Raw genomic sequence first — 9,664 nt, forward strand, 5'->3', positions numbered from 1 at the left:
ACACGTGTGCAGGCCGCCCATCCGATCCCGACACACGCCAGAGTAGACTCGTGCGCGAGCCAACAACGCATTTGTTGGTATGGAAAAAGGCCGCTGATTGGTCGCATGCAATTGGCTAATTGAATATGGTCACGATGCAGGTGCAAATGGTGGTTTCCGAGAATATATAAAGTTGGTCCTGGGAGAAAAATGAGCGAAGCCGCGTCTGCGTGGGCTGTTCACCCTGGAAGCGACCTCGTTGAATCCAAGCTCGCTGATTGAAGTGCTCGTTGAATCCAGGTTATTTTTATTTATTTTAAAGAAGAAAAAAACGTGGAATCTATCTCATCTCGTTGAATCCGAGCTTGTTAAATCCGAGTTCCAGTGTAAGTGTGTCTGTTGTTTTTTTTCCACGGCTACTGATCAATATATTACAATGATAAGCTAGTTTTGACATCGATCTACGCTATGAATTGTGCTCTGGTCTGTGGAATCTAAGTTCTAACGTCACCGTATGCTAGGCTCTAGACAGCAACACAAATTTCAACGAATCGGCCCTTTTGCACAATGTGTGCTAGTTCATTGTATTTTCCTGGAATGTTCCGACATTCCTTCGGTATGGCATCAAAGAAATGAAAATGCTTCTCATTTGAAACTAAACTGCTTTTGATTGAGGAAGTTGTCTAGGGGGGGAAAAGCAGGCGTTTCAGGGTAGCCTACCATTCATTACTTCTCTTTATATTATGTTACCATTCCATGCCCTACCATAATATGTACGCAGATGACACACGACTTTGTAAGTCTGCAAAACCCAACAAAATTCAATTGCTGTTAAAAGATACCTCAGAATGTTTTGAATCTGTAAAAGCATGGATGACTGAAAATAAATTGAAATTAAATGATGACAAAACAGAAATCCTGCCATGCTCAACCAGCTCAAAAATATATGCTCTTGATGTAGAATGTCTCACCATTGGCAAAGGTACTGTCGCTTTTTCAAACAAAGCAAAACATTTAGGAGTATACTTAGACAAAGACTTGTCCATGGAGACCCAACGTAACCATCCATGTAAAATTTCATACTTAGAAATGAGAAGAATTGCTCACATATAAGGAAATTTCTTGGCACTGATGCCACCATAAAACTAGTGTTTGCCTTCATTTTGTCACGCATTGATTTAAATTGCAATTCACTGTTCGCTGGCCTACTCGAAGAAAGAATTGCAAAACTCCAACGCATTCAAAACAATGCTGCCAGGCTAGTATTAATTTAAAAAGCAATCAAAACGCCATCATGTGACTCCCCTACTTAAAGAGCTCCATTGGCTTCCACTGAAAGCGAGAATTGAATAAGTTAGCCCTACTATGCTTTAAAGATCAAACTAACCAGTCTCCCACATACATTCAAGAACTCATTGTACCATACACACCATCACGTGAACTAAGATCCAGTGACAGTGGCTCTAGACTAATTTCAACACCTCGTGTGTCACTGAAGAAATATGGTGAGAGAGCTTTTCTTTTTCTGGGCCAACAGTTTGGAACACTCTCCTTCATGATTTGAGGAGCGAAATAAAACTTGATACTTTCAAAAGGGGACTCAAAACACATCTGTTTAAGAAATATTTAAATTAATGGACAGTACCTTTGCCTTTTTGTATGAGCATTTTTTTTATGTTGCTGTCAAAAAATGCGCACACAATGAATTTGTATGGTGTTAAGTATGAATGCGTTTTTAATCTCCTATGTACACGTTGGGCCCATGCTGTGGGGAAAGGCGGGATACAAATGCTCTTATTATTATTATTACTTGTACTTGCTCCATGCCTGTAATTATCTACACAAAAACCCCATGTTTGCTATAACGAACACTCAGATTCAACAAAACTGAAGGTCAGACCCGACGACTTCATCGAATCCAAATTCCACTGTTACAGCCTGGATTTTGTCTATTGCAGGCTGATAATAAATCCCTGAGTCTGTTATCTCTTATGATGTGTAGTACATAAAGTTCTTTTAAAGCAGGCACTGGGAATAAGCATGCTCAGCTATAACAGTTGTCCAACTATAGACAAAATCCTATCACAAATGGACAACAAAGCAACAACAAAAATCAATTTATGAAGCAAAAGAACATCTAATTGGCAAATTACACCTTCATGACCCTCTGGAGGCCCAAGTTGATTGTGTAGATTCTATATTACACATTTCATACCATGTGTGTAGGGGAGGGATGTGGACAGTTGGATGCAGTTGGATGTTGATGCAAATTTTCCAATCAATTACTTAAAGTGGCCTTGGTCTGGTATCACATCGTCTCCCGGTGGGGTGGCGAGACTTGTAATGAAGATAAATGACTCAATGAAAAATAGGCTATGGTTGTTTGATCTACAGCCGATCTTTGTGTGTTCCTATTCCCAACTGTGGTAACTACTTTTATTTGATCAGGTAAAGGGCACAGGGCCTACTGCAGACCATGGTATTCGCTAAATAAATTAAATCTTTTATTTATTTATTTTTTTGCTACGTGTACATGCATCTGGAGTGATATCTAGATCTAGTCAACCTCCGTAAGAAGACTAATAGAAAAAGAAAGCTAAAGACAAGGAGCAAAACAACATCACTGAGGAAAAAAGGAGAAATGGCTGATACATAGGCAGAGTGGGTAACCTCTCATGTCATGTCGTATAGAACCATTCCATTCACACTCTGAACCTGCAATCCTGCTTTAGTGGGACAGCTCTAATTTCCCTTCTCCAAGATCCCACTTAGACTTAGAGGTATCGGCACACCCCCTCCCATTTATGCACTTCTATGTCAATGAAAAGGAAATAAGCCATTCAGTACAGGATTGAGGCAGGAGGTAATTGAGAGGGTATGGTTTGAAATTTGAAGGAAAGAAATATGAATGAAGCTGTTTGTGAAGTGTTTGATGAGCTGATTGATCCCTGCCATCAACATCAGGGATAGGTGCTCAGGTCATGTTAGGCTCAGGAGTTCATGGTTCAAAGGGTTAATTGCTAGGTACCTTAAACGTGATCCCAGTCTATAACAGGATTTGACTGACAAGGATATCATGTTGGTCTCCATAGTCCTGTTTTAGCCGGGGGCCCACTGTACTGTTTCTCATTGTGTCAGGTTTGTCTCATCATTTCTCTATCACCCTCAGCATGTTTTGATACTGATTCATAAAGGAAGCTTTTTGTGTGTGTGTGTGTGTGTGTGTGTGTGTGTGTGTGTGTGTGTGTGTGTGTGTGTGTGTGTGTGTGTGTTGTGCAATGAAAAAGTTGACCTGTGACAGTGAAACTCGAATATAACAATTAAAGTCGTCAGGACTGACCTTCAGTTTCTTTGAATTCGAGTGTTTGTTATATAGCAAACATTAGATTTAATTGCAGGCATTTTTCAAGTAATGAAGGGAAGTAACAAGTGCTACCCCAAAATGCCTGCTTTTTGCCCTTTTCAGCTTCCTCAATCAAAAGAAGTTTGGTTTCAAATGAGAGGCATTTTCGTTTCTTTGATGCCATATCAAAGAAATGCTGAAAAATACGCTGAACTCTACCAAGCGCACACTGTGCAGAAGGGCCAATTCTTTCAAATGCACGCCTGTGTCATCAATGACGTATTATTTGCCAAACAAGTTGTGTTGCTGTGTGGAGCATAGTATATGGCAAAGTTTGATTTCACAGACCAGCATGCAATTCATTATGTAGAATAGCTGTAAATGGTGCCTTGGATGGTTTCCAGGAATAGATAGGGTTCGTTGTGCGAGAAAAATGAGCAAAGTCGTGTCAGTGGGGCCAGTTCACCCTGCAAGCGACTTGTTGAAACTGAGCTTGCTCATTTATGTGTTCGTTGAATCCAAGTTATTTTTTATTGATTTTAATTAATTTTTTTAAAACGGGGAATCCATTTCCTTTCATTGGATCTGAGTTTTCCTTGAATCTGAGTTCCATTGTAATCATTTTTCATAAAGCTGTTAAGTATTAATTAAATTCTTTGAGCAGACCAATAGACCATACAGCACATTATCAGCATGTAATTGGAAAAGCTCACTTTAAAATCTATCTCAATCTGATGCAAAAATCTTTTGGTTCATCAAGATTTTCCTCAACATTTGTTCTGCGCATCATTTTGAGGTAGACGAAGAAATTTAAGGCTAAAACAGCACCTGGGCATGGATGGCTGGTGCCTCTATAAATAAATCATTGATGGTCAAGGACGGAGGAATTCGTGCTAACCCATGTTCTAGTCAGAGACTACTAAACAAATTTTTTCTGTAATACGTATCAGATGCTGAAAAGTGTATGCATCAGATGCTGAAAAATTTCAGTGCTTCACTTTGCATTATTTTAGAATCCTGTAAATTATGAAGTGAGAAAATACAAAGCTACAAAGTGGGTCTGCACCACAGTCAAGTCCATTTCACGCAAAGACGCAACGAGTGAGGGATTTGGTCGCCTCTTCAAGTACATTCAAGGGAACAATGAAGAAAGTAAGTTAAACTCTTTACTTTTTTATTACAGCTTGCAAATGAAAGTAATTTAAAGGTCTTATCATTTCCTGAAAACAAAAATGACAAAGGAATATTTTTTTTACTGACTTTATCACAGCATCAAACATTTTGGGTATATTGTAAAAATTGTTCAAATACTCAGATACATAATTATCCGAAATCCATTATCTTTTCCTACTTACTATAATTTGAGCAAAAGTATTAGATATAAGCATTTTTTTCAAACCAAACAAAATTCTTTACAGAAGGAAGCAGATCCCACTCTTCTATTTTGTATTTTAAAACCTTGTTTAAGGTAATAGCTAATGATTCAAGGAAATGAATTTCAACACCCTGTTGCTTCAAGTTCATTTTCTTAATCTTTGATAATTGTCCAGCATGTGTGGTTAACTCTTATTTTGCTTGTCATTGAGGTGTTTCTATTTTTCAGGATTTAGCTTATTTTATTGAAACTGGCTCAAGCTATTGCAATTCTTCGTTTTATTTCTGTGGTACCGGTACATTTGGCATCAGATGTAATGATATGTATGAAATGTTTGAAAATAATCCCTTGGGTTGACTTCCCATCATAACAGCTAAACACAATTGAAAGTCTTTTTCTGAATCTATAATTAAAACTGTGTCGTCGGCATAGCATTCCTCACCTTTGAGTTTCATGCATCCTTAGTCTGTCTTGGAACTTGATGTTATTGTTTAGATTGACCAAGTTTCTGGTTATTTTAAGTTGAAATAATGATTTGTTCTGTTTGTCCTGGATGCCAGCATGATGAGGCTTGCTCTTCTTTGACTATCATCTCTACACATGTGTTTTCTCATTAGAGAACGTACCTCCAACCCCCACAAGTCCATGTTTGTAGGAAATAAGAACTGAAGGCCTACACCTTTGGTGTTAGAGGGAAATAGCTTACCGCTTGGCTTGCAATAAGCACCTCTTTTCCCTTCACTCTACACAGAGGCAACGGTTGAGATGACGGCTCCTGTAACCACCACAATTGTACCTGGCGAGGGACCAAACTGTGAGAGTACCTTCACTGTTGCCTTTTACCTACCCAGTGAGCATCAAGTGAACCCACCCAAGCCAAGTAGCCCAGATGTGTTCTTTGAGGATCGCCCTGAACAAACAATCTATGTCAGGTAAAAATAAGTTTCGACAATGTCATAATGATAATACAGTCAAATCCCGATATACTGCCGTTATACAAGATAGGACCGATTGCAATCTTGACTAGTGTTACAGGCTAGGGGGACCCTGTAGACATACATTCTTAAACCTGGTACTGGTCAGCCCTCGAGCCGCTTCCAATCTATCGTGTGGCATTGTCAGTCCTCACAATATAAAAATAAAAGCCTCACAGTCCCCCCCCCCCAGCTTTTTTGTCATCTGACTGATATATGCCTATGCCAGGTTTCAAATTCATTTGAAGTTTCTTCAGGCAACTTTGAAATTTCATTCTTTTTTTTTTTAATTTACATGGGCCAAAACCTAAATAATAGCATTTCATAACCAGTGCTAATCAGGAGCAAATCGACGACAAAATGTGCATTGTGTGTATCCTGATGGCCAAATCGCCGGCCGTGTAACGGGACAAATTTACATTATTTTTAATAGAGATAAATCAGACAGTTGGTGGGTGGCAGATGGTGGTGTAGGAGTGCAAATACAGTAGAACATGGCTGTAGCAGGACTTTTAGTTCCAGAAGAAAAATCAGACTGTAGGCAAGTTCCCGTAATAGGAATGCAAAGGGGAATTACCGAAAAATCACAGACTACACGCTCTCCTCTTCTTTTACAGTCTTTTTGGCCTGGCCTAGGCCTAGTACTATGGCCGAGACGTGATAATAAGCACATCTCAGCTATGGCACATCACTTTTGGCTTTTGGAGCGGCTCACGTAACGCGTCTCTCCGCACCATCTCTCTCTGCCGCCTGCCCCACCTCACTCATCACTGGACTGGCTAATCACAACGCAGCACCACTGACTGCCTGTTTGGAGCCCACTTACAGCCCCCCCCCCCCCCCCCCCCCAGCTAGAGCTCACTCGATCTCTCCCACTATATCCAAGTTTGGACCTTTCCTTGCCCCCTTACACCCAAGCACAGTTATTTGAGTTTACACAGAAAAAAAAAAAAGGGGGATTTCAGTAAGGTCCCAGCTGTAGGGATGGTCCCGCTCTGTTGGTGCAATAGAACAGAACAAATATCTTCTGAGAGTCATGAAGACTCCTTAAATGAAAAAAATTACAAAGGAATTGAACCGTGGACAGGCAAATTATGAGGCGAGATTCTGCTACTCTGTGCTGACCTGTTCCTTTGAAGGAAAGTAAATAGAGGATTTACCTTCTTCTACATGTACTGTTGTATGTGTGGGTGAAACAGAACTACACTATCAATTTCTGAACTTGTTAATTTTTATTCCTTCTTTTCAAACTTATGAAAGCCTTCACATTGACACTGCTTTACAGTGGGGCCTCTCAAATCCATCAGAGAATGACAAAGTTAACAAAACTTCTAAAACAAAATCTTGGCAAGTAAATCCTCTTACGACAACTGTCAGTAACACACAGGTCTGATTCAATGGATTTATCTGTGGCACTACATGTACAGGGTCAGGCGCCAACATGGCAGCACTTGACTCATAAAATCTCAAAGATTAATACTGTATATCAACTGTTTTCTCAGGAAATTTCGAATGATATAAACATGTATATATATATTTATACAGTCAAACCTGTGTAAGACGACCACCCATTGTCAAGGAGAAAAGTGGCTGTGACAGGTGGCCGTCTTAGGCTGGACTGATCAAGATGAAGAAAACAAACCATTCCCATCTGAAGTCCCAATCGAAAGTAGTCGCATTGTTATTGTTTTTGTTGTTGGATTGTATTTTGTTTGTTATTTTTATTTTGATGCTGATTTTGCGTAAGGGTGACAATAATACGAAATGTATAAGATGAGGAAGACTGAGTGCCATGTTAAAACAAACACATAGGTCGCCACCACTCGGAGAACGAGCGATGCTTCTGTCGCAGGTGCATGTCAAAGTCCATTGTTACTTTGTTACAGACTGGGTAAACAGTGACCACTCATCTCAATTACAATTTGTGTATGAGTTCTGGACGGGGCTTATGGGTTATGAGGGATCACTTGCTTACCTCACCAGCAGCTGAAAATTGGTACCTATTGGTCAACAATGGGAGGGGCCTAGACAACATCATCGGTTGGAGGGACTACCTAACAACAACGACAAGTGATTGGATTATGACGGCTTGCTCACAACGCTAGGGGCTAATGAACAATTTATGACAAAACGTAATGGAGTCACTAAGGTGGCCATCTAAGACAGATGTTATTGCTTGGTGTGATAGGGGTTGTGTGTTGAAATAAGGTGGCCATGGCCGCGTTTGACAGGTGCCCGTTTTACACAGTTAAATTATATAGAAAAAACGCAAGGGGGGAAATGGAAAGTGGCCGTTTGTACAGGTGGCCGTCTTATAGAGGTGGCCATCTTATAGAGGTGGCCGTCAGGGCAGGTTTGACTGTTATATATATATCCTGCTGTATCTAAGTTCCGGCCCTTCCTTGCCCCGTTAAACCCAAGCGCAGATAACTAAGTGTACGGAGACAAAAAAAAAAGGGATTCTGGTAAGGTCCCACTGTAGGGATGGTCCCGCTGCAGTGGGTGCCGCTATAGTCATGTTGTACTGTATTACCATCTTCCAAGACTGATAATTCAAATGCTATGCCATATTTGCTTCTACACTTACAGAAAAGAAGCTGGGGGGTCTCGTGGTCTAGAAGTTAAGGTGTTCGCCTCTCATTCAATAGGACCGGATTCAGCTCCTGATAGCGACTGAAAATTTTCATCTCTAAAATGTTCTCCTTTCACATCCTTTCCTGCTCTCTAATAATGTTGTGTCGTCTGCTTTCATCTAATAATGTTGTGTCGTCTGCTTTCATTTAATAATGTGTCGTCTGCTTTCATCTCCACTTTCTGCCCACAGCCCTCACCTCCTTTGCCCCTTCCTCTGGGCTCCTGTTTCTGCAGCCTTTGTACTGCTACTCCTTGGCTCCTTCTTACTGCTGTCTTTCAGCCACACCCCTGTATCTTATGGTAGGTAAGATGTACAACGAGCCTTTTCGGATAACGGCAAAAAATCTTAGAGGTCCTTTGTACAAGTTGTGAAAGTTAAAGATCCCTTGGTGGTCCAAAATCTACAAGAATAGGCTTTGGCCGCCACCCGAGCAAAATTCAAAATTCCCTACCAACTGAAAATGTGTCTCCCGCGTGCTCATGACCTAATGCAGTTTTCCAGCACTGTAAAACACTTGCCAAAAAAAAAGGAGGAAAAAAAGGAAAGAAAAAAATGCAAAGAAGCTGTGCAAGAATCAGCACATCGGAGACCCTAGTACATAACAAGTTTGATTGCCCCCTCCTTCCTAGACCTTAGGAGTCTACTTCCTCCTCCCTCTGCACCCAAACAGACAGAGGCAACACTTTAAATGGTTCAGTTCATTACCCACTGCTTTGTATCACTGGACAAGTAAACCTATCAAGCTACGGGGTCATATATATATACACCAGTATAACAAAATCACAAATTTCCATTAAATCTGTGACTCTGCTTTTACTGCTGTTACAGTTGTTCAATTTCTTGAGCAAGAACAACTTAGATGATTATGTAGTGTAAAATCAATATAATATCCCTTTGTAATATATTTCAGATCCTTCGGAGGTTTTGCAAATGATGAGAAATGGATTGCAGAAGGACTTGCTTTGACTGAGGCCATTGGAGATGAGTCCAAGTTTGAATCATCATATTATTTTACAGCCGGATATGATCCCCCTTTCAAACTAATTGGCCGTACAAATGAAGTGTGGTTTGTGAAAAAAGACAACTAAAATTAGAGCCATATTCTTTGACTTTTTGTTTTAAACTAGTCAATGCTGCCTTTTTAGTGCAGTTTTTTTTTCTCAATCTTAAATATATCTGTTCAATTGGATGTTTCTTCAACTGTATTTATCTTTTCCAAATTTGTGCAGGAATCATAAGATAAGACAAGATCAGATAAGATAAGATAAGATAGATCTTTATTGTCCAGATCCTGGTACACTGGTTTGGTGTTTCACCTCGTACACACACACACACACACACACACACACATACACACA

At 40.1% G+C, this 9,664-nt stretch overlaps 1 protein-coding gene across 1 annotated transcript in view; it reads left to right on the plus strand.

Annotated features, from left to right (window-relative positions):
• LOC101855873 (heme-binding protein 2) overlaps positions 1 to 9,526 on the plus strand; it is a 23,339-nt gene extending 13,813 nt beyond the window's left edge. Inside the window, exons 3-5 of the mRNA XM_005099277.3 lie at positions 4,336 to 4,474; positions 5,449 to 5,629; positions 9,217 to 9,526. Coding sequence (XP_005099334.1) covers positions 4,336 to 4,474; positions 5,449 to 5,629; positions 9,217 to 9,394 — 498 coding nt within the window. The 3' untranslated portion in view covers positions 9,395 to 9,526. The remainder of the gene's footprint in view (positions 1 to 4,335; positions 4,475 to 5,448; positions 5,630 to 9,216) is intronic.
• Positions 9,527 to 9,664: the final 138 nt, after the last annotated feature.

The sequence above is a fragment of the Aplysia californica genome, unplaced genomic scaffold, assembly GCF_000002075.1.
Source record: "Aplysia californica isolate F4 #8 unplaced genomic scaffold, AplCal3.0 scaffold00208, whole genome shotgun sequence".
Taxonomy (NCBI): domain Eukaryota; kingdom Metazoa; phylum Mollusca; class Gastropoda; order Aplysiida; family Aplysiidae; genus Aplysia; species Aplysia californica.